Source organism: Phyllostomus discolor, chromosome 8, assembly GCF_004126475.2.
Source record: "Phyllostomus discolor isolate MPI-MPIP mPhyDis1 chromosome 8, mPhyDis1.pri.v3, whole genome shotgun sequence".
In the NCBI taxonomy this organism is placed as follows: domain Eukaryota; kingdom Metazoa; phylum Chordata; class Mammalia; order Chiroptera; family Phyllostomidae; genus Phyllostomus; species Phyllostomus discolor.
Window position 1 is genome coordinate 105512833 of NC_040910.2, and position 24323 is coordinate 105537155.

At 48.7% G+C, this 24323-nt stretch overlaps 1 protein-coding gene across 1 annotated transcript; it reads right to left on the bottom strand.

The window, feature by feature from the left end:
• Positions 1–14094: 14094 nt before the first annotated feature.
• On the bottom strand, positions 14095–23719 carry KRT39 (keratin 39). The gene is made up of 7 exons (XM_028521438.2): positions 22707–23719; positions 21604–21686; positions 20783–20939; positions 19761–19922; positions 19524–19649; positions 18049–18269; positions 14095–16714 (listed from the first exon to the last, which is right to left on the bottom strand). The coding sequence occupies exons 1-7, from the start codon at positions 23172–23174 to the stop codon at positions 16468–16470; spliced, it is 1464 nt and encodes a 487-aa protein (XP_028377239.1). The 5' UTR covers positions 23175–23719; the 3' UTR covers positions 14095–16467.
• Between the last annotated feature and the right edge of the window lie 604 nt (positions 23720–24323).

The following is a 24323-nucleotide window of genomic DNA, read 5'->3' on the forward strand; positions in this document are numbered from 1 at the left end:
GCCGCTTCCGCTGCTCGGAAAACCACCGCCTGTGCCCCGCACACGCCTGTCCCTGCCTTCACGATGTAGTTCACAGGTGACTCCCTTCAACCACCATTTCCTGAATTTGTCTGTGCGAGCTGGGTGTTCTGCAAGGAAACCGCCTCATCCGGACCCCAAGATCCTCCAGAGGGGCAGCCTGCCCGGTATCCCCACTCCACCAAGGAAGCTGGGAGCTCCCGGTGGGACCCCACCCCCCCGGATATGAGTCCATTCCTGCTCTGTCACTCACCACATTAAAAAAAGTTATGAGAGTTTATTTGAGCTGAACTGACGACAGGTTCTGGGGACCAAGACCCCGAATGCTCCACACTGACCACGCTGCACCGTACTGACCACGCTTGTTGCCCTCCCCAGCGACCGCAGACCTCTCGAGAGCAGGCGTGTGTCTCTGGTCTCTCAAGCACCGAAGTCTGGCTTCTTACAAGCCTTTCACAGTGTGTGTCCGCTCAGTAATGAACTTTTTGGAGCCATGATTTTAACTCAGGTTCTCCGGCACCATCGCCAGCCACCCTTCTCAGGAGTGTGAGCTGTGAAACCAGGGAGGAGAAAAAACCTCTCCCCGGGGTGTACTAGCCAGCCACAGAGGCAAAGTCATTCCTAATTGCAAATAATATCACTAGAGCACACCCCACTCTGCTTGTCCGCCCTGGCAACAACACTCCCAAGAGTTCTCTGGACTTTGCTGCTCTCACTGTGTGCCGGGGCAGGTGGGGGCGGGGGTGGGGGTGAGGGGAATCTAGCCGTGACAAAAGGAAGCCTTGGGGCAGCTTAGAGGTGGTGCTGCTTTAACACATTCCACAATCGCTCACATCTTTGAATGGGAACAAAGAGGGAGACAGGACAGAAAGGGCAAATGCGAGAAACAGAGACTTACCTAGACGCGTGGTGGCCAGCAGGGTGCCGATGGGCGTGGATGGTTCCTGAATCCGAGTGTGACTGGCGGGTGCTCACACGGACCCTGTCTCCCATCTGTAGGATACGCCAGGGCTGGGCCGCACTCGGCTGCACTTTTGGTGAATCTTTCTGTCACACTGGGACGTGGTCGGTAACGGGTTGGAGAGTTTGCAGGAGAGGCTGGGTGGTGACCTAATGAATAGGGTTGCATGTAGGTGTATTAGGGATCAGGAGGCAGCCCCGTCAACAGTCCGCTGCCGTGAACTGGGAGCACAGGGTGCTTGCGCCCTTTAAAGGCAGTCGCCCCATCTCTGACATGCTCCATAGGCACCCTCCTCTTTACAGTGTGGGGAGAATGGCCAAAACAACCCCCACACAGGCTTTTACTGCGCATGACATTTCAGAGCAGATGAGTAGTAGGGCCTGCAGGCAAAATGGCTATGTCATTATCCTGTGAGTCGGAGGGTTACATGAAAAGGTTAGACGTTTATAGAAATTAAACACAGCTTCTGCAGGGACACCAGGTCAGACATTTCATAAGTGCCTAAGGTTATCGACCTGTAGCCAAATAAAAATAAAATGTTCTCCTATTTTGATTTGTCCAGTATTTCAGACCAGAAGAGGAAGGCAAGGCAACTTGAAGTTGTTTCCAAGTAGTAGCATTTGTATTCAGTGACTGACATACAAGGACAAATAATGAAAAAAAAATACACAGAGGCAAAATGACTCTTAAGATCACAGCAGGAAGTCCTCTCAAAGGCTGCGTAAGGAGGCAACTGTTTAGGGATCCCTTCTTCGTCTGACTTTGAACATTTTTAAATTAAGTGTATCGGGGTAACATTGGTTAATACAAGTTCATAGGGTTCCAGTGTGTAATTCTGTAACACGTGATCTGCAGGCCACACGGTGTGCTCACCACCCTGTTCTCTCGTAAGGCAGATCTAAGGGCTTTGTTAGCTTCAGGCTTGCCGTTGTCGACAAGGATACTCAGGAGCGGGTGTTGGGTGCAGTGTATCCTGATGTTCGCGCCGGAACAAAGTTTCTCGCAGCCGCCTTGCTTGACCTTCGATGCGGAAGCTCTGGTAGCTTCTGTAACCCGTGTGACAACCTCCCAGCCACAAAAACAAGACAGTGCTGAGGGCTGGGAATTAATTCAGTGGGTAGAGTTCAGGGAGTTGGTAAAACCTTTCAAACTGTGTGTAACGTTTTCTCTGCGTGTTTATATGTCTACTCTTCTGAGGAGGGATTGCGGGTTTCATGAGGTTTCTGAGGGAGAATACAGATGGAAAAAGGATCTAGTGATGTAACACTTCACAGGCTCCTTTCCTCCGTTGGCCTGTAGTTGCCAACCGAATGCTTAGGATTTCCATGGGAACATAATATTAGACTTAGACATGAATCGTGCTTCTCATCCATCTCATACCCATACTTTGACAGACAGACCCATGGCCCGTGACGGCAGAGCGAGGGCCGGCAGCAGGGTCCCCCCGAGTCCGTTCTCTCCGTGACAGTTTGTAAAGCCGTAGAGGTGGTGCTCGAGGCCCTCACTGAGGTTCGCGCAGTGCGGGGGTCCATCCAGGCGCGTGTTCGTGTACACACGGCCAGCTGTGCTTCAGAGGTTCCCACGGCATTTTCCTCCTACCCCCAAACTCTGCATTTTGTCTCTGACCCCATTGTTGGTTCAAGTCCGTAGCCACAGAAAATTAGGGTTAACATCCTCTGATTTCATTCCCTTATTATTTATTTTATTGAGAGGTTACTTTGCAGGTGCTCTGATTCTGCAATTGGAGAGATTCGCAAGGCACAGCTCCTGCCTTCAAGGGTCCTTCGGCCTGTGGAGACGGGTTTTGTTTGGTTTTATTTTGTTGTTCCCAAACCCAGTACTTTGCCGGATGACACCGCCTGTCCCGTGAGGGTCTGCTCTGGGATGCTTAGATGCGGTCGCTGGTCTTTCCCTGTTTATACTTTGATTCGGCTGCCAGTTCCCAGGCAGACGGGATGATTTAGCATCGCCACCACCAGAGAAGGCCCCATTTTTCTGGTCGTCAGGATCTTTTCACACGGTGATAATGAAGTCACCATCATTTGAGTGACATGTCTGTCGTTGACGACTTCAGTGTAAAGCTTGGGAAGAATGGGCTGGCCTCTCCCAAGGTGCTGGCGTCGCATCTCACTCACCACTATCACCTTCCAAAAAAAGGAACCTCATCTCCTCTCTCTTCCAGGTTTCCTTTTCCACCTGCCGCTACACCTCTCTGAGAAGGTGGCTGTTCCAGCCAGACCACATCTTGGAGAGGAGTGTCAGGATGATCTGGTTTTAGAAGAATGCTTTCAGTCCTTTTGTGCTGCCGTTGGCGCGCCACCAGGCCTGGGGGGGGGGGCAGTGATTTTGTTCACATACGGCCATAGAAGAAGAACAGATCCCCGCTTGTGGGTGGGGAGCGCGAGTACAAGACTGAAGTTGTTTCACTCTTTTGTTCTCCTTATTATCATCGTAATTCAAAGAACACGATAGGCAATCAAATAAATCCCTTAATGCAAGGGCCATTGTCACTGATAATTCTTTAATAGACAGCCCATTAGCTTCAGTGCTCGCTGGGCGTTGCCTTCTTTTTTGCCATTTAAGGAGACATTTTGAGTAAGTAGTTTTGGTTTGCTGAGACACTTTCTCATGCAGTTTGCTGAAGGCTCGTCCTGCGGGGTTTTACCTCTGAGCCCAGAGTGGTTCTCGGGGTGTCGGGGTCAGTGAACGGGGAGGCCTCTGCACCCTGGGAGTCCTCCTCACGTGATGGTTATTGGTGCCTGACATTCAGCCATTGATGTTCTTGGTTCTCCAACATATGGCTCCCTATTTAAAAAAGAAAACAACAACTTCATGTATTGTTCACCTTTTCCTTCGTTCATTCATTCATTCAAATTATTTCTTGAGTACCTAATCTAAGTGACTGGAGCAGCGAGAGCGAGGGGAAAAGCAAGGGGAGGAGACGAAGCTGGTGATGCACCTAGCTGCAGGGCCGCGCTGGGCTTTCCCAACCCTGCTGCGTACATTGATCGTCAGCATGAGACCCGTGGAAGACGGAGAGAGATCTGACGCAGAGAGATGTGACGCTGGGGGTTGCTGTCCCATGGTCATGGTTGTGTTCTACAAAGATGACCCGACTGCGTCGTGGAGGGTGCGTGAGAGAGAGCAAGCGTGCAGGGATCGGCCAGCGGGCTGTCGCACCTGTGCGGAGGGACGATCGTGGTTTATTTGCTTATTTACTTTTTTGGTAGAAAAATGATTTAGTGAAGTGTGCGGGGATATTACAGGACTAACACAGCATTAGTCTTCTGCCGAGAAAAAAGAAGAGCTTGTAAGTAGATTAAATTTATGACTGATTTTTATGGCATCCATAGTAGGTACACGTTGCATTTGTCTTATTCCACAGGATTTATGTCATAAATACAGTGTTTATTATGCTGCCATAAACTTTACATGTTTTATACATATCCTAGTGAGTGTGTGTTTAGACAGGAAGTAATCATATATTTTACTAAAGTATTCTCTGGTTCAAGGCTCTTGGCTTCTTTTAGGGACAAGTAACTGCTACGACGGACTCTGTTGTATGGATGAAAGAACTAAAGCGGTGCAAGGAGGCAGACTGGCCGGCGAGCCCGCAGCAGAGGGGCCGGGAAACCTGGCCCCTGCGTGACATTGGTCCCGTGTTTTACCCATGAGCCCACTGCCAGGCTGTTCCTTTCCGTGTTTGTGTGTGGCGTTCTTCTTACCTGCTCTCCTGTTTGTTACTCTCTCTCTCAATTAGGGAAGGGATTCTTGCAGAGTGCATATTGGTTACAATAGGAAGAGGCAGTGTTGCATGGTGGTCAGAAACGCAGGGTGCCGAGTCACACGGTCCCGGCTTGAATCTTGGCTCTGGCACTAACTAGCCAGGGGTCTCTGGTAGGTCACGGGAGGTTTTGTGTTGGTGACAGGAGCAATGGTGCAGAAAACGCACATAGGAAACACCGAACACTTTGGCGCTTCGGACTAGATTGTAGTAGATTTACTCAGTAAAATTGAGATTAAATTGTACTCAGTAAATGTTCATTGTTACCATCACTATGAGAAGATGGCTCCCAGAAGGCTATGGAGTATGTTTACATCTTCAAACTAGGCGTAAGCCTTAATATATCCCATCTTTACATCAGTTGTGCTCCCTGGGGCTTGAAGACAACCTGGGAACTTGACTGGTTGGTGGATTTAAATACTCATGACTTGGTTATGTACTCATCAATCTCCAGTTCTGGTCCTGGTGTTTTATGGAGATAATACATGAAATCTCTCTCTCTCCCTCCTCTCATTCTCCTTTGGTTTGATCTTAGGCAAGTGTGGTAGGCAGAATAACGCCCCCCACCAAGATGTCCATCTCCTAATACCCTGAACCTGTGAATATGCATGCTATGCAGCAAAGGGGAGCAGAGGTTGCCGAGAGAGTTAAGGTTGCTGATAGGCTGCCCTTAAAGCAGGGCGAGTAGCCCGCATTACTCAGGTGGGCCCGATATAACCACCGGTGCCTTTAAAGGAGGAAGAAGGAGGTAGAACAGGCACTCAGTGTCAGGGAGGGAGGTGGGTGCGGGCAGAGTTGGGGGAGACGAGACCGCTGGTTTTGCAGATGGGAGGGGACCCATGCCAAGGAGTACGGGAGCCCCCCAAAGCTGGAAAAGGCAGGGAACCGATCCCCCTGGAGGACTTCCAGGAAGAAACTCAGCCCTGCGGACCCCCGTGACTGCGGCCCAGTGCGACCTGTGTCAGGCTTCCGAGAGAGAGAGAGCCGTGAGCGAGTGAGTCTGTCTTCTTTTGAGCTACCGAGTTTATGGTCATTTGCTACAGCAGAAAGAGAAAATTATCTGAGCAAGCGCCTGTGTGTGACATAAAAACAAGGACTCTGGTCATTGTTTTTTTTTTTTTTTCCTGCAGATTAAATTGTGGTGAACAGAAAACTTTTTCGTGTGCCTTAAAAATAATTGATATGGATTTAATATGGATTTTTAACTCCGAGCCAAACAGCAAAGATGGTTGTGGTGACTGTATTTTATAAACCCTACGTTAGCCAAATTAATAGGCAGATTTTTTATTTGCAAATGAATTTACGTAATGAACTTTGCAAAACTGTAGAATTTAAATCACATTAACTTAAACATGCCACAGGTGATTTTTATTGAAAAAATATAAAAGTGCATAAGATCGGGGCTCTTCCTGAAGACCCAGGGCAAACAGCACGGTTAGGGCGGAGGCGAGTGTCTGGGGCCCAAGCCTGTCTCCCTCCTGGGCTCATGCCGTGTCCACAGCCCTCGAACTCCCCTGCTGCCTCCCCCACCCCCCGTCAGGGAGACCTCTAGGCCCCGGGGCGCCCCCGTCACTAATTGCTGTTTACTGCACAGGTGCATGTCGTTACTATGAAGAGGCGCTGCTGTAACTGGGACGGTGGACCCGATGCCTGCCATCCAGTCCCGCTGAGCTGCATTCTGCTCTTCCTGGGTGAGTGCCAAATGACCTCTTGGCTTGTATCGCTCTGTGGCCACCAGAGCATCCTTATTTTTTTCTTCCTCTTTCTTACTGTGTCTGTTTGCCCCCTGAATTCGCAGACGTGGCGTTTTCTACTTTTACCGCGTAAACCCAATGCATACGATTTCACCTCTGAAGACACCCCCCCCCCCCCCGGGAATTTGTAGCCTATAGGCAAAAGGGTCAGGGGTGGAGGGATACTTCCCATGTCCTATCTTAGGGTCCTTGTGCCTGTAATTATTACGAGGAATCAAACCCTGAAGTTCCCCTGAAGCTTCAGCAACCCAGGATTGCTGGTGGAGCCACACACTGTCCGCTGGACACTCGGGTGTCTGGCAGCTGTGGTTGGGACCCTCTGCTCACCGTGAGCATGAACAGGATTGGAAACGAGACCTGCGCTTTCCTGCGGCTTCTCCAGTCAAGACCTGTCAGTTTATGTCTAGTGGAGCCGAGCCATTTCACGTCAGTCTTCAAACAATCGGCTTGGCCTGGACGCAACCACCGAACTGCTGCGGTGAGAATGAGGAGATGGAAGTGACACTGAGCCGGGCCGTCCGGTCTCCAAGGAAGAGCTTCACAGGGTGACACCCCTCTGCCCAGCGACAGTGGTCTGCATCAATCTGCAGGCTGGTGGTGGGTTCAGAATCCTTCCTATCTCAATCCAAGGACCTCTCAGGAGCTGACCCACAGAACTTAACGCCGAGGGGTCAACTGAATGAGCTGGAAAGCAAACTTAACCAATTTAACACCGAGGAACGATCCATCCTGCAACCAGAAAGGCCCCATATGCAACTTGCAGTGCCCGCTCTGTTGTATCTGAGTACTGGGGGAGCAGCCAAGTTGTGACACGGAGGCTGATTGGCAGACATGGCGCCAAGGAGCCGGGGGCCTGAAGATCTGGCGCAGCTCTCGGGCGCCAGTGCGGTGGTGTTCGGTGTGGCCGCTTCCCGCACTGGGCCGGGCGTGATGCAGGGTTACCTTTAGGGCTCACTTTCTTGTGAATTCCGTGACAAAAAATTAGCTCTTCAGCTAGTTATGCCTTTGATTGAGCTACAGATATTATATCATCAAACTGAAGTGATTACAGCCCTGGCTGGCGTAGCTCAGTGGACTGAGTGTGGGCTGCGAACCAAAGCATCGCAGGTTCGATTCCCAGTCAGGGCACATGCCTGGGTTGCAGGCCATGGCCCCCAGCAACCACACATTGATGTCTCTCTGTCTCTCTTTCTCCCTCCCTTCCCTCTCTAAAAATCAATAAATAAAAAATAAAAAAAAAAAACTTAAGTGATTACGACCAGGGCACTCCCAGTATAGAAGACATGAATTTGTTCAAATCTCAACTTTACCGTTTACTACCTGTGTGACACTGAGCAAATTAGTTAACTTCTGTATGTTTTGGTTTACTTACTAGTAAAGTGAGAATAGAATAATGATATTGGGTGGGCCAAGAAGTTCATTTAGTTTTTTCTGCACAATGGCTCCAGTAGCGCTTAGTTGTCTTTAACTGCATTCAGAACAGTTTTGTTAGATTGTATCGTGACAACTGTCATATCAGCGTGCACTTAAAAAAACATCAAAATCGGTGAATTTTTGTGCAGCCATTTTAGTATTGAAGATGGAAGAAAATATGCACCATTTTCAGCGTATTACGCTTTATTGTTTCAAGAAAGGTAAAAACACAACTGAAACACAGAAAAGATGTGTGCAGTGTATGGAGAAGGTGCTGTGACTGATCAAACATGTCAAAAGCGGTTTGCGAAGTTTCTCGTACTGTTGACATTTTGGCCAAATAATTCTTTGCTGTGGGGCTGTCTCATGCACTGGAAGATATTTAACAGCACCCCTGGTCCCTACCCACGAGAGCCAATAGCAGGAGATAGCTGACATATGGAAAATATCCAAATAGAGTTATTGGTGAAAATGAAAATGTGTCTTTTATTTTACAGATAAAAACACATGGACTTTTTGGCCAAGCCAGTAGCACCACGGGGCTGTCGCGAGGGCTGAGTTAAATAAGTCACGTAAAGCGCACAGCACAGTGTCTGGGGCACAGTAGTCCATTGGTTTTTCATTGAAGAGCAGAAACATTCCTCTTTTGCCTGCTGACCCCAGGGGGTACTGTGTGTGGGTTCTGCACATGTCTCACCGCCTTAGTTACGTGCTGGCTGCACGTTAACTCCGGGAGTGCTGTGGGAGGCTTCTCGCCGCTTCCCCTGCCGAGCCCGCCGCCTGACTCCAGGGAACGCTGGGGCCGCGAGAGACGAGACGGGGCAACGGGCACTGATCTAGGAGAAGGGCCACCAGTCCTATCCGAACGGCCCTGTCATTTTCATTCTTCACTAAAGTGATCCTGTTTAAAGGGCCAGGTTCAAATTGTTCTCACTCCTCCTCCTCGGCCGTCCTCATCCTGTTGGCTGCCAAAGAGTGTGGAGGTTGGTCTGTTATGGGGAAATCTTTTCCAACTGACTTCCAGAGCATTCTGAAAAACAGAAGTTGGACCTGCATGTGATAATCATTTCCCTACGTATATGTATATCAAAAATACCTTAAGTACATGCAATTTTTATTTTAAAAAGTAATAAAATAAAAAGTGATTTCATCCTTAATCTAGTGCTCTCATTAGTTATCAGGATGGCTTTGCGTGACCGTGCCCTTGTCTCGCCCCCAGGAAATGCTTTGCTAGCTCGAGCGTGACTGTTTTGCCAGTGGAATGTAAACCTCTCAAAGCAGCACAGTGAAATCGCACTTGCAGTGCTACTGGGTGCTGGGCATGCTCTAAGAGCTTTGCGTGCTTTCAGTAATGTCATCATCTCGACCTTATGAAGTAGATGCTATTAATAGCCCCATTTTAAAGATGAGGAAGTGGAGATAGGGAGGTTAATTAACTTGCCCAAGAACTCCCACCAAGAGGTGGCAGGGCCGGGAACCAGACCCAGCTGGTCTAGTTTCCAGCATATGTTCTTTTATTTTTATTTTATTTTTTTATTTTTAGAGAGGGAAGGGAGGGAGAAAGAGAGAGAGAGAAACATCAATGTGTGGTTGCTGGGGGCCATGGCCTGCAACCCAGGCATGTGCCCTGACTGGGAATCAAACCTGTGATGCTTTGGTTTGCAGCCCGCGCTCAATCCACTGAGCTACACCAGCCAGGGCTCCAGCGTATGTTCTTAATCAGCACGTGATGTTGCTTCTTGACCTGAGATGGCCAGTGTTCTCTGCTGGCTGAGTCTCATGCCTTAGTAGAGGCCACTTGTTCTGAATTTTCATCCTAGCCTCCTTCTCCGCCTCAGGTTCCAGAGTTCTCATAAATGAGTTGTAATTTTCACTTGCTTTCCACTGTGAGACTTCTCCCTGCACCCGCAAAACTTGCGTCGGGGTTAGGGGTGGGAGGGGGGGCGGTTTCTTGAAGAGTGGCAGTGAAGGGAGGCGCAGTTTTTTTTTTCTGATGGGTCAGTGGGAAATGAGCTGACAGGCACTTATTTTTCCCCACTGAGGTGCAGAGAGAAGACCTTTCTATTCTTGCACACAAGTCGGGGATGGGCGGTTCTCTATAACCAGCTATAGTGATTTGGAGAAACTCAGCCCAAAGCATGGTCTCCCTCCAGGTCTTCTGGGTTGGGAGAGTTAAGTTGCTTTTCCATTGGCCACAGATATCAAGTCGGTAAGTACAGTTTTCTCCGCGGTGACTATCAAGTACCTGTCGGACCCTCTGGACCACCACAAGGAGATGTACTACCAGGGACTTTCGCTCCTGGCTCAGTAGGAAGGCTTTTCTCTTTTTCGTGGTTTGTTCTCTAGAGAACAAAAGAGACACAGAGAAGGAAGGGAGCCCCAGACCTGCTGTCTTTCTAGGAAATAGGAAGAGATCTTTAACCTCAGATCTTTTCTCCAGGTAACACCGATACATTTGCCTTGATTATTGTGCTCCAGACAAAGGAGGAGGAAAGAGATTGAGATTAAGGGAGGGTGGGGGAGCAGGAAGGGAAGGAAGAGAGGAGCGAAGGCTCAAGTAAACGTGTTTAGAAACTTTGCTACTGGTGATATCTTCACTGGAATATTTAGAAACATTGGCATATTGCATATTTTCTTATGTGTCTGTGAGGGGTGGCCTATGGCTCAAAAACATCGCCTAAAGAGACTGCCCAAATACAATGCTCAACTCGAGATGATAGTTCAATGAAATAAACCTTTCCAGTGTTTTCAAATAGGGTCGTTCCCATTCGAACTGGGGACTTGGGTTGCCCCCACAAAGCTTGTGCATCATCTGCAAACACACTGACCGGGTGTTTCCAGTTGGACACATGGGCAAAGGGGTCACTCCCTGCAGAAGACACTGGCTGGCAGCGTTGAGACCACGCCTTCCAGACTCGCATGCGCAGAGACTGACCCGTGTCACGGTGTCATGGGTGCCGGTGGCCTCAGCCTGCAAATGCTTTCTGGCACGGGTGGCACTGTTCCCTTCTCTTCCGGGGCACTTTCCTTCTCTCCTGAATTTTAGTCGTGCTCCCTCCATCTCATTTGGAAAGCATGGATGCTTTTAGAATGATTTTTATTATCAAACTTTTATTTTAAATCAAAAGGGACACAATTCAGATCAACCTACTCAGGCAATGAGTAAGATACTTTTCTCCCTTGTTCAATAAGTGGAAACTGTAGGAATTAGTAATGACATAAAGTCGTTAGCTCCTAAAGAACTTAGAGTTCTTTAAAAGACACCAAAGAGAGAGAGGATGTTATTTCTTATGTCATTTGGAGGATGTTACTTCTCATGTCACTTCCTGTTTACAGATGCAGAAGACTACATATAATAAGGGAAATAACGTTGGGGGGTGTAAAAGAATCTAAAGATGATAGATCCAAAGACCCCCAGTGAGCATTTACAGTTTAAACTGCGAAGTCAAATGATGCTGCTGAGAACTAGAGCCCAAGGGCACTGCCTTGTGGTCCAGGGCTGTTTCCATCAGACCAAGTCCGCCTCCATCCGCCACAGACATGCCGGGGAGTGAGGAGGGGAAGACGGGACTGGGTTCTCTCATTGACTGCAGTCACGGACCAGTCACCTTTCTCCCTTGGCTCCAGTTTCACCTACTCTTACCCAAAAAAGGCTATTAGATGCCCCCGAAGCACCGTTCTAATTTTCAAAAATATGTTAGCTCTCCCATATTCAGCGTGGCACTACTCACCATAGCCAAGAGACAGAAGTGACCTTAGTGTCCACTGGTGGATGAATGGATAAAAGAGAATGTGACCTCGATACACACAAGCAATGGAATACTATTTAGGATTAAAAAAAGAAGGAAATCTTGCCATATGTGACAACACGGACGAACCTTGAGGACATCATGCTAAGTGAAATAAGCCGGTGACAGAAAGCCAGTGACAGAAAGCCAGTATTGCGCGATTCCACTTATACGAGATTTCTAAAAACAGACAATCGCATAGAAACAAAAGCAGAGCGGTGGTTGCCCGGGGCTTGGGAGAGGGGGAGAGAAAGTGCTGCTAATCAAGGGTACACAGTCTGTGACACCAGATGAATAGATTCTGGACTCCTGGTGCACAGCGTTGTGCCCGTGGATGAACATACTGCTTCTATTTTTGGAGACCGATTATATAATGTCTCAAGCGCCTTTTTGACCTTGCTGAGGCAATCACAGCCTTAAAATCCAGTCTTGGTTTTGTGTGGCATTGGGCAAGTCATTTAACTTCTCTGTTGGTTTCCTTGTCTTTTTAATGGTAATATTAATAATAGCTACTTCACGGCAGTGCCGTAAGGATTAAATGAATTAGCAACGCTAATTAACTTATCGACTGACCACTTTATAAACAGGTGAGCGGACAGGCAGGGGAGGGACTGGCTGTGCGTGCTCACCTCTCCAGCTGATGTCAGAACCTACGTGAACCTCAGAAAGGCAGCAAGCTTTCCAGATCTTTAAACACGGCCCTTGTCAATGAGAAAGCAGTGGCTTTTAACTCAGCGCACACACTTCAGCTGAGGATGTTGTTACAGTTTGGATTCCCAGGGGGTGATGCAGGGGGGCTGGGACTGGGCTCAAGAATCTGAATTTTACATGCTCCTGGGGGGTTTGAGTGGGGCTGGTTTCTGGGTCAGCTGGAGAGATCTGGCGGGAAGTAATGTAAGGGGTTACAACCGGCCAGACTCTTGAGGAAAATTCTTCGGGCAGCCTCTCCTAAGCAGGAAATAGTGGACTAGTGGAATGAGGGTGAGGATGGAGAGGCTGTGGGCCACGTACAGGGGTGTGTGGGGCAGCTCATGGGGTGGGGAGGCAAAGGGAAAGAGAGAAGCGTGGTCACTCTGTCTCCCGAGGGGTATAAACCAGACCTCGTATTAAGGTGGAGTCAACGTGAAAAGGACACAATGTGGAGAGAACACGTTCCCTGTTTAGACATGCAAATGGGCTCTGATGTCCCTCCTGCTTCCGCGGCTGGCTCTAGCGAACAAAAGGCCATCCAGGAGCACGGAGTCAGAGCTTTGCGTGACTGTCTCACCGGGACTTCACAGACCCGGGGAAAGGAACCCGGCGTCCCAGCCGCCTCCCGGGACTGGGACTCACAGACTCCTCGTGTCTGCAATTTGGTTCCGTGGTTAAGTGTCTGAGTTCAAGGGTCAGAGAGATCTGGGGTGGAACCCTGGCTCTGTCGCTTTCTAGCTCTCGGAAGGCTGCCGCTCTGTCTGAGACTCATGTCCATCTGGTGGAGACGGGAGTAAGAGAGCTGCCTTGTGGGGCCGCGCGGGGGGCGAGAGGCTGTGCGTGTGAGCGCTCCGTGCAGGGCCTGGCGCGTGGGAACTGCCTGGCATGCTGCAGCCAGCATTTTATTATTATTATTATTATGACTATTACTACTATACACTGCAACCAACATTAGTAGTAGTAGTAGTAGTGCTGGTGGCGCAGTGGTAGCAGTAATGGCATTATTGACCTTTATCGCACTGTCTCCCAAAGAGGCTCGCACTGGTGCTACGTTTATATTAATAATGGCAACATTGATCAAAATAACTAACATATGTCGAATATATGCTGTTTGCCAGATGCTCCTGTAAGTGCTTTACCCGCTTTTTAGTTCGTTTGATTCTCACAGTGATCGGATGGTGGGTATCACCGATACCCCCGTGTCACAGATGGGGAAAGCTGTAAACAGAAAGACTCCATAACCACAGTGAAGAAGCGGTGGTAGGATTTGAACTCAGGCTCCAGAGACTGTGCTGTTTCCTGGTTCATGGCTGTCTTTTGAGCTGTGCTAAAATTGTACTTGCATTGACTCCGCCCTCCCCTTCTTCATCAGCCCCTTTTCCAGCTGCTGAACTATGCTGAATGCTGAACTGTGAAAAAAACAAAATGCAACAAAAAAAACCCCTTTAACTCCCTCCTGTGGCTGTATAGGACACTGATTTAGCTTCTGGGTAAAAATTCAGACTCCTCACTACCTGTGAAAGGTTTGACCATTTGCCCTGGCTGGGGTGGTTCGGTTGCAGCCATCAAAAGGTTGGGGGTTTGCTTCCTGGTCATGCCACGTGACCTCCTAGGTTGTGGGTTCTATCCCCGGTCAGAGCACCTATGGGAGGTGACAGATAGATGTTTCTCTCTCTTCCTCTCTTTCTAAAACCAGGAAACACATAAAATAAATAAATAAAAGGCCCGACCAGTCAGATATAAGGTCCAGCAGATGGTTCCACATGTCCTGGTATAGAGAGGGCACTCACAGAATCTGGACGCCCGGGTGTCCGAACGCCCTCTTGACTGTGCAGTCGGTAATTTATTTTTATCATGGAAGGCATGAGGGATTCTTTGCCGAGTGGGAGGAAGATGTCCTATTTCTGGGACAGATTGACAGGGCATTGCTGCATCCGCCACAGGTCAGTCTGAGTCCAGCGAGGTTCCTACGCCCTGAATCTTGTTGGAATCAAAACTCAGCGCAGACTGAGCAGCTCCGACCTCTCAGCCGCTGGTTTCCCAGGCTGCACTGATGGTATGTGTGGGGTCCACCGGGGACCACCCTGAGCCAGCCCCAAGGGAGATGGCCTGGGAGGAAGTGACACCTGCCTGGCTTTTAACCTGGGGAATAAACTCCCTTCTGCAGACCACTTTACAGCTTACAAAACCCTGCACCGTCACAATCCCATTTAATCCTTCCAGCCATGCAGGAGGCAGGGCTCGAGTTGCATCCCTTGTCTTCAAGGTCACACGCACACACAGGCTGGGTTGAGACTCGGGTTTCTGGGTGCAAGCCCCATGCTCTTTCCACATGTCCTCCCACAGTCTGAGAGAGTATGCGGTTAAGCGCTCCGGGGGTGGGGTGGGGCGGGGGAGGCCTGGGCGTTCGGAGGAGACAGAAATTACCGGTGGAAAAGAGATCGCTCTGGGTGTTCTGCATTCCACTTGCGCAGTCTAAGTTGCTACTTGTCTGCAGGAAGTGGATTGCTGAGCTGTGACTTCATGCTTTTGTCTTTGATGTGGGCGTCAGTCAGCAACTGATACCTGATACGTATCCCAAGACTTTAAAAATGCTTTATGGAGTAGCAGTGTGGGAGCTTGACCTGTTCTTTGCCCCCCCCCCCCCCACCCCAAAGACAAACACTATTAAAACTCCCAAATCATGACTGGATAACGAAATTCACGGAGAAAGAATTTTAACTTGAGATCATCATGGCAACCTTAGGTCTAGGTCTGTGGCTAAAAACAAAGCTTATATCAAAATGACAATGATGTAGTGCTTTTCAGAATACAAAGCAGCATTACCTAAACCATTTTGTTTGATCTTCACATTTAACAAGCCAGGAAATTAAATTAGGGGAAGGCTAAGAGTTTTGTCTAGGGCTGCAGTTAGGAAGTGGGAAGTTTAGGACTTCAGGCTTTTTTGGTCCCACATTCTGTGTTTCATTTGGTGGAACTATTTACTAAAACCTCTGGAAATGTCAAACAATTTGTGTAGGAAATGACGTACATGATCCATGACCTACTGTAAGAAGCTCTGAGCACGGCTGGGTGTAAATGATGCCTTCTTGCTCCAGGACTGCCTCGGGCTTGCAAATAGCAATTATTCATGATTAGTTTCTTGCGAAGTTTGTGAATGTTAAGTCCATTTACCTCCAGTAGATAGACTGAAGCAGGCATCTAAGTTATTTTTCACAGTCACTCATCACAGGGAGATAGAGGAGCAGGGTTATGTCTAGAGAGTTCCAGCTACCTGTCCCTTGTAAAACAATCAGAACCAAACCCCATTCCCTAAAGGGTAGAAGGAGGCATAGCACACGTTTCATGAGAGGGCCCATGCTATTTCTTCAACATGCTGGAGATTCACTCCCCACCATTGTTCCTGATTTTCAATGAAAGTATTTGGAGAGCCTTATGGTTCCCGAAGTTTTGGATAGCACAGATATCTTTAAAAATATCTTGTGAACGATAAACTATGTACGTATGGGTAAACAATAATTAAGACAGCAGCGTTCCCCAGGATTCAGATTCAGGACAATCTACTCAAACTAAATACTAAAATAAAGATCTTCTTCTCTCTTCATGCTGTTCCCATATAAGCTGCTTTCTATATCCACAGAAGGAGTTAAGGAGGGAAGGTGGTAGCTTTTCACCTTCCTGTGCCACAGCCAAAAGCAACCTCAGAACTCGTCTGACTGGCTCCGGTGAGGAACGCCAGTCGGTACGACCTGAGCAAACAGAAGGGAGACCTGCCCACCACTTGTGGGCAGCAATGTAGGTCAGCTTCTTGGGCACTAACAGCTCAGTGCTCGCTCCTCAGGCGAGTGTGAGCTGTGCTTCCAGAGGACGTCGGTTGGCGTCAGCCTGGCAGCGGAGACTTGGGGAAGGAGCAGAATGAAAGCTATTCTGTCGATGGCTACTCACCGTAGTAGAAAGAAACTAAGTACCTGCAGGGGCTGGGGAACCCTTAAGCCTTTTTGGCAGGAACAAGCGTCGGCCTATTTCATGAGTGAGGGCCGTTTCTGTCACCCTGGGGGGTTAGGCTTGGGCAGCTCTGATGATGAAGCAAGGCTGCACGTGCTCGTAAGAAGAGATGACTTTGCCATCCTTGATCTCCTTGGTGACGGTGCAGATTTTACCCAGGAGGTGGGTCAGGGCTCTGCAGGCACCGCAGGGCTCGGGTGTCCCGCGGGGAGCTGAGGGTGCTGTGTGCGCTGGGGCCGCGCATTCCATGGCCGTGCAAACGGGAGGCTCACATTCGGTGGCACACGGGTTACAGGGGAGCCTAGAAGCAAACAGAATTTTACCTGTGATTGAGGGAAGGCAAAAATGGTGGTGGTTAATTTTTCAACAGGTGTCGTTCCAAACAAACACTTATTGCCTCACTTGGTACTGTTGTTAGAAGGAGAAAAAGAACCAGACCAGATCCACGGGAAAGCAGCATCCCAGGTGTAGAAGTATCGGACTGTGCGGGCTCCCATTCCGGGGAGCACCGCGGCCCTGTTCACAGGGGAGCGTCGTGCCAGGGGTCAAGACCGGGACGGGTCCAGCTCGGCCAGCTACCTGCTGGTGCCCTTAGACGGTTCCTGACTCTAGTTTTTCATCCGCAGAGTGGATATAAAGGGAACTAAACTCACAGGGTGGACAGTGAGAAGGGACACATTGAGGGGCTTATTACCCGGGGAAAGAAGCTAATCAGACACTTTTCCTATCAGAGGGTTAATCGCAGGACTACAGGGGGCCTGAACCGCTCCTGCAGAAGAGTTCTCAAAGCGTCATCAGGGCGTTCCCAAGAGCTGTCTGCGGGTGTTTGTAAATAGGCCATCTTTAGAGAACTGGAGTCAGAAGCAGTAAGAACTCCTCAGAAAGTGTCACCTTTCTTCTCCGACTCAAGGCCCTTCACTATATGGCAGCTCCTGCAGGTGGTAGCGCTGGTCAACACTGTGCTAGCACAGCGCCAACACGCCAGTTACAAGAATTCGATGAACGTATGTCACGGATTATTCTGGGGGAGGGGTGTCTTGTTAACAACCGTAACTGTTTGCCTTTGGAGCGTTAGTTCGGACTGAGTTGCTTCAAAGAGCCCATGTTCTGGTCAGTTTCTTATGGGTTGGTATGCTTCTTATTATTTAAAAACTTCTAGGAAAAATATGCTGAAACACACATGTGTACGTGATGGTTTTGGCATCGAGAAAAAAGGCGGCTGGGCAGAGTCGGGTGTTTTGGCCTGAGCAGGTGCCTCCCAGGAGAGCAGGGCCGTCCTGTTCGAGTCCACCGAGTGCAGACATCCACCTCAGCGGGGGAAACCTGTGCGTCACCAAGAATGCTTGTCTTTAAAGAAACCATTTATTTTCCCCTAATAATTTTTAAAACTCTTAAGAGGCTGAAAAATCTACAAGGAGCTAACTGGGCACATGGACTCCTCAAAACACCTGAGCTAAGCTAGACTGGGTGCTAACTGCAGATCTCCAAGTGGCACAGCCTGAGAGAGTGTGTGGTCCCCTGGGTCCCAGGCTCCCCGTCACTGGGGAGGTCAAAGCACCTGCTGCCCGGTTGCCAGGGGTGGTGCCTACGTGTGTGTGAGTGTCTCTTCCCTGAAAATGTTTTTACTCAACGTACTTGCAGTCTGAGCTCTCCAGGAGGCCGCGGTATGTGGCAATCTCGCTCTCCAGCTGCGCCCTGATGTCCAGCAGAACCTCGTACTCTTGGTTCTGCCGCGCCAGGGCCGCTCGGATCTCCGCCAGCTGAGCCTCCAGGTGATCGATCAGACCCTGGATCTGGGTCAGCAGGGCCGTGTAGCGGGCCTCTGTCTCTGCCAGCATGCATTCCTGGGAGTCCCTCTGCCAGGCAGGAGGAAAGCAGGGTTTATCATGATGACTCCTTTAAGCCCAGGTCCCCTGTGATCTGTACCATTTCAACAGTGGTTCCTTTGTACCAGGTACCAACGAATCTCCAAGCCCTCTTATTATCTCTGAAGCAAATACATCCAAAAACACAATTATCAGCTATACTAAGCTTGCTTCCCTTTATCCAAGTGCCACGTATCTTCCTGTTTCTTAATCACTGGATAATCTTCTACCACACTTTCCTACCTAAGAAAGAAAAAAAAATATTCCAGCTTATCTCACACCTAGGAATTAAAAACCCATTACCGTGGGGCCCGGGGAGTGTTTGTACCTCAAAAAGGAAGTGAGCAGCATTTAGCCATAAGCAGTCCCCTCATCACATCCGCTCTTTCATGTGCAAACTATGAGCCGAAACTCGGGTGATGCAAGTTCCTTCCTGCTCTATCATTCTGTAAGTTTTATGGATAATGGGATTTTAGGTTTTGGCATAACCTATTATTTGCATGATTATCCCGCTTTTTATAGATGAGAACGCTGAGGCTGGGGAGCTTAAATGAGCTGTCCCCGGACACGTGATTAGCTCGTGATAAAGCCAGCCTCGGGGCAAGGTCTCCCTAATCCCCTTCATACTAGAGCATTGAACTGTTTTTTACTTCAGAGAAGTGCAATCAGTTCTAACTTTGGAACCTGAATTCTGGCTCGGACTTTCATTTCCTTTGGGACGGCATGCCCTGGGACCTACAAGACAGGTGAGACGATCTGGCCTGGGAAAATCACTTCGCCTCCCGAGGCTCCTCTGTAAAATTGGCTTCATAATTGTGCCACCCCCCTCAGAAGATTATTTTATAAATTCAATAATTTGTAAAAATGCTTTGCATTACATAAAATTCTCTTCTGGTGTTTCCCAAAGTGTACTCATGGATCATTGCGGCCATGAGATACTCTTTCAAAAAGGGGTCCACACTCAAATAAGTTTCAGAGTGCCGAATACCATACACTCCCTTCTGGGAGAGGCAGGGTACCTGTGCCAGCTTACCCAATGCCCCCAAGAAGGCCCCCTGTTCAACCCTTGTTTCATCCAGCATCTCCCAGGCTTATGTGACCACCAAGTCCTGTTTTGGCCATAGACCCTTTAACAAACAGAGGGACTGTTGCTCTGAGGGACACAGTTTGGGAAACATCACAGCCCGCTAGTGTCAGGGGCCGTCGCCACCACCATTGTGCTGGGCTCGGTCAGTGGCCGCCTACCATGCGGTGCTGGGCCTGCCGTTCAACCTCCAGAGTGTTCACAGCGCGTCTCAGCTCGATGATCTCCTTCTGGCAGCTCTGCTGCTGCTGAGAGCTGGACACCACCTGCTGGTTCAGCTCCTCCATCTGAAACACAGTCAAGGGCCGTGGAGAGCGTGAAGGACATCATTGCTTGGATGAAAAGGCCCCTGGAAGTGCAAGGCCAACTCACTGGTTTCGACTCTCCCCGCTCCCTACCTGCAGGTTGAACCATTGTTCCACGTCTCTGCGGTTTGCCTCCATGACAGACTCATACTGACACCTCATTTCTTGCAGAACCCGGTTGAGGTCCACAGAAGGGGCAGTGGTCACTTCGACGTGCAGTCTGTCCCCCAGCTGGCTCTGTAAGGAGTTGATTTCCTGTGGACGGAAAGAGGGTGTGAAGTCCCCTGGTGAATAGATGACTTCCTCGTTCTTGTTTCTAACAGCAATAATTTAGCTTAATTGCATCCGGAATATAGCCCACAATAAAGGAACACATGATTCATAGCTGCATTTGAGATGCTATAAAGTGACTTAAAGCTATTTCAGGTACGACTATGTGTCCAAATATGTGCAGCATTAAGAGGAAGTGACTAGCAAGAGCAGGGATTTAAAGAATTTAGATAATTTCCAGGGATGGTGAGCGGGTGAAGCAGCACAGAGGTGGAATTTATGAGAGACCATAGCTTCCAGTGCTGATATAGGCTTATGCCAATATCAATTTACACCCGCAGGGGCAGGAATCTGTCTAGGGATGCCGACAGAAAGATGGGAAGCCCCCCTGGCTGGTGTGGCTCAGGGGATTGAGGGCCGGCCTGCAAACCAAAGGGTCGCCGGTTCGATTTCCAGTCAGGGCACGTGCCTGGGTTGCAGGCCAGGTCCCGGGTGGGGGCCATACAAAAGACAACCATATATTGATGTTTCTCTCCCTCTCTTCCTCTGTCTCTTCCCCTCTCTAAAAATGAATAAATAAAATCTTTTTCTTTAAAAAAGGTGAGAAATCTATGAGGACAATAAATTTGGGTTGCTTCCTTCTTCTGGAAAGGTAGGAGAGGACAGCAGAGGCTTTAGATAGTGTGTTACAGGCAATTGATTTGAGACACATTGAACCAGTCGTACTAACGCAGGTATTATCAGGGCTAAAAACCAGAAGATTATTTAGAGGCGACACCCTTTGTCGAATTCAAGTCAAAGGAATCCGTGTTGTTTTTGGAGGCTTAGGTGGGGCTTTCTCTAACCTCTTCGTGGTTGTTTTTGAGGCAAAGAAGCTCCTCCTGCAGAGATTGGCCTCTCGCCTCCAGGTCAGCTTCGCTCAGGGTCAGCGCGTTCAGGAGCCTCCGCAGGCTGTTGGCATCCGCCTCCACCAGCTGGCGCAGGGACACCTCCGCTTCGTACCTTTCAAAACGGGGCATGAAGTGAAAGACGTCAACATGCAGGTGGTGAACATCAAGCCACACAGAACTTCCTTCTGCATTTTCCTCTGGGCCTCTCCTTTACCGTATTTCTTGTGTGTGTCTTATTTTCTTTAAAGCTGAAATCAGTTGATAAAGATCACCACTTGATTATTATTCCTACGTTTGTTTGCCAGAGTGATGCTACATTGCTGTTCTTTCAGATGAGGGAGGTGATCCTCCTTGCCCTGCCCCTTGAGGTGAGGTAGTGAAAGTGGAAAGAGCATCGGGTTGGGACTTAAGAGACTTTGCATCTGAGTTGGGGCTCTGGTTTGCACTGGCTGTACGCCCTTGCATAAGGAACTGAACCCCGTTGAGCCACAGTTTTCTCACCTTAAATGGGGTCACAGTGTATGTGCCTTACCTGTGTTACTAAACTCTTAGGTAATCAGATGGGTTTATATGTTAGAGACCATAGGACCATGCATACAACATGTCAGTGGTTATTAAACTCAGTAGTGTATTGGATTTGAAGGTCTCTTCTAGGCTAGCGCCATCATGGGATGGGCAGGAGGGCGAGCAGCCGTGTGGATAATCTTATTGGGAATTTAGTGTCCAATGCGGGGCGGACTCTGTCGTGAATGACAGATGGGGCTGGGCGGGCTTACTTGGCTCTCAAGTCATCAGCAGCCAGTTTGGTGTTGTCAATTTGTGAGACCAGTCTGGAATTCTCAGCCTTGGTGCACAAGATCTAGAATTAAGAAGTTGTACACACAAATGAGACACACACCAAGGTCCCTTCCTTACAAACCAAGGGGATGGCGTGTATTCCAGTCAACCAGGAAATTCATACCTATCCTTGGGAAGTTTGGGCAACTTTGGAAGATAAGGACCTTTGTTATTTTCCTAAAAGTTAAGCAAAAATTATTTCAATAAAAGCTTGAGTAGATGTTTGACCATGAAACTATAAAGCCTATCTTAAATTTGCATCACACACCACGATCTGCTAGAATGCGAACACCAGGTGGGCAGGGACGTTTCAGTTCCCCAGTGTGTTCCCGGAGCCTAGAATAGTGTCCGGTGCCTCGTTGTTGTGCTCAGCAAATATTTGTTAAACTAATGAACAAAATGCCGTACTTTGTCACCTGTAACACGCACTTTTTTTTGTCCAAATTTTTGAGGGAAAAATGAGGAGGCACATTATACATAGGCAGTACTAATCCACGTGTATAATGCAAATCATCCACGGGACTCAGTTCTAAAACGTGGTGCACATTATAGATGGCAAAATACGGTAAGTCCAGCACATGTAGCGGCAGCATGTCACTCTGATTGGAAAGTCAGCTTCGGTGTGGGAAAAAGCTGTTTGAACAATTGGGAAGTGGTAAAACGAGCATCAGATGGAAAAAGTGGTGAAGGTTGAAAACATGGATGAGAATTAAACTAGTTAGAAACTTATTAAAACAAAACTCATTTTCTCGGATTCCTGTATTCTTTTGGTTAAAGAAATGGCATCAATATGTTGTTAACACATTTTGGTCCCGAGTCATCTGGTTAAAGTAACAGCAGAGCATATTTCTCTGGAAAACCAAACACCACGAATATAACTCCGAACATCGCGTCAAGATGACAATTTCATTCAAAACATTTTCTGATTCTACAAAATATTTTTCAGTACAAAAGGAAATAAACATATCAAAGTTTAGCAAATGACTGTTGCTGGGAGAACGTCAATGCAAAACTTGACCGTCCGGGTTGCCGAGAATCTTACCTTCTGCTGGAGCTCTTCGATGGTCGCGTAGTAGGACAGGTAATCAGGACATACGACAGTGAGCGCTTTGTTACACTCCTCCTGGATTTTACACTCCAGCTCAGCGTTCTCGCGTTCCAGCGTTCGCACCTTTTCAAGGTAGTTAGCAAGGCGGCTGTTCAAGATCTGCATGGTCTCCTTCTCCTTACTGTTGATGCCCTCACCGTACCAGCCCCAGTCATCCCCCGAGGCGCAGGCGCTGAAGCTGTTCATGAAGCAGGTGGGCATGGGACCAAAGCCGGGGGTAGGTTGGCGGCCCCGGGGCGGGAGAGTTCTCAGAACATGGCCAGTTGCTTGGCAGCTGCTGGCCTCAAGATCGCCACGCTGGCAGCTGGTGTCCGAAGAAGTGACCCCCAAATTGGTAATCCTGGAGCAGCTTTGGCATGACGTCGAAGAAGAAATAGTGGTTGGACAGTCCTTGGAATCCATAGCGCGGGCCCAGCTTTGGTTTACTTCAGAGCCTGTGGTTCCCCTGGATGCAAAGCCCGAGCTGCTGCCAGTGAGTCCGCACCCCGAGCCTTTGGCGGCTTTCTCCTTTCGAAGGGCTTATATAGCCTTTCCTCTTGGTGGTGTCAGAGCGGCCAGGATGTTTTCCTCTCTCGTGTTTGGATCGAGTCCCGTAGGAACAGCTCATTAGTCTGCCCTTGACTTGCCCGAGAAGAGTTACCCGTCTCGTAAAAATGTGCGCGCAGGCTGCGCACGGAGTTATTACCCGTCGCAACTGCTACTTGTCATTGGACTCAGAGCTTCACACGATGCCTTCAAAGGAACTGCTGCACAGTCCTAGCAGCGCCGATCATTAAGTGGGTGTGAGTATATTGGGTTCATTAAGTCCTCGTTGACCTCTGCACCTGGCATTGGGTGTGGCCAGGCGTGAGTCCATTTCTTTTTCCTCTCCTTTCCAGAGAAGGGAAACTATGAATACCTGCTAATCACTGGTGTGAACTTAGAAACCGATATTTTATTTTGTTCTCACCATTTGCTTTTCTTTGTTTTCTTCCTTGCTGTTCTGCCTAGTTGTTTTCTCTATTTTTTATTGAGTATGGATTAAAACGTCAGTCTTAAATGAAGCTCTTTTTAGAGGGAATTTGCTAAATTTCTGGTTTAGCCTTTCCAGGCGGGGTTTGATTGCTGACAAGACATTTCTTGAAGAAGAGGCTGGTTGCCTTTTGTTTTTTCCAAAGCCCACATTTGATAACATTTCTAGTGCCCAGTGTTGGCTTGCGGTATTGCATTAGCTGAGAAATTGTGATGGTGTTGGTTTACATTTGGTGTTGTATATGTGTTCTTTCTCAGGAATAGTTACTTAGCCTTTTCTTAAGAAAGTTATTAGTTCCTGATGTTTTAGGGAGGCTCTAGGAAAGAATCATTTTCTTGCCTCTTCCAGGGGCTGCCCCCATTCCTTGGCCCGTGGCCCCTTCCGTGTTCAAAGCCTGCCACGGCCAGTCGGCAGTTTCTCACGTGCATCACTCTGATGCTGACTCTTCCGCTTCTGTCTTCCACGTGTAAGGGCTCTTACGATTCTGTTGGGCCTACTCATGCCACTAGGATCATCTTCCTGTTTAAAGGTCAGCCGAT

Bases quoted from the DNA above. Each gene is read 5' to 3' on its own strand.
- KRT39 (XM_028521438.2), bottom strand. From the start codon at position 23,174: ATGGATTCCAAGGACTGTCCAACCACTATTTCTTCTTCGACGTCATGC. The intron at 20,940-21,603 runs GTAAGCCCGCCC...CCGTTTTGAAAG, and splicing joins GCTGATGACTTGAGAGCCAA to GTACGAAGCGGAGGTGTCCC. The intron at 19,923-20,782 runs GTTAGAGAAAGC...TTCCGTCCACAG, and splicing joins TCAAAAACAACCACGAAGAG to GAAATCAACTCCTTACAGAG.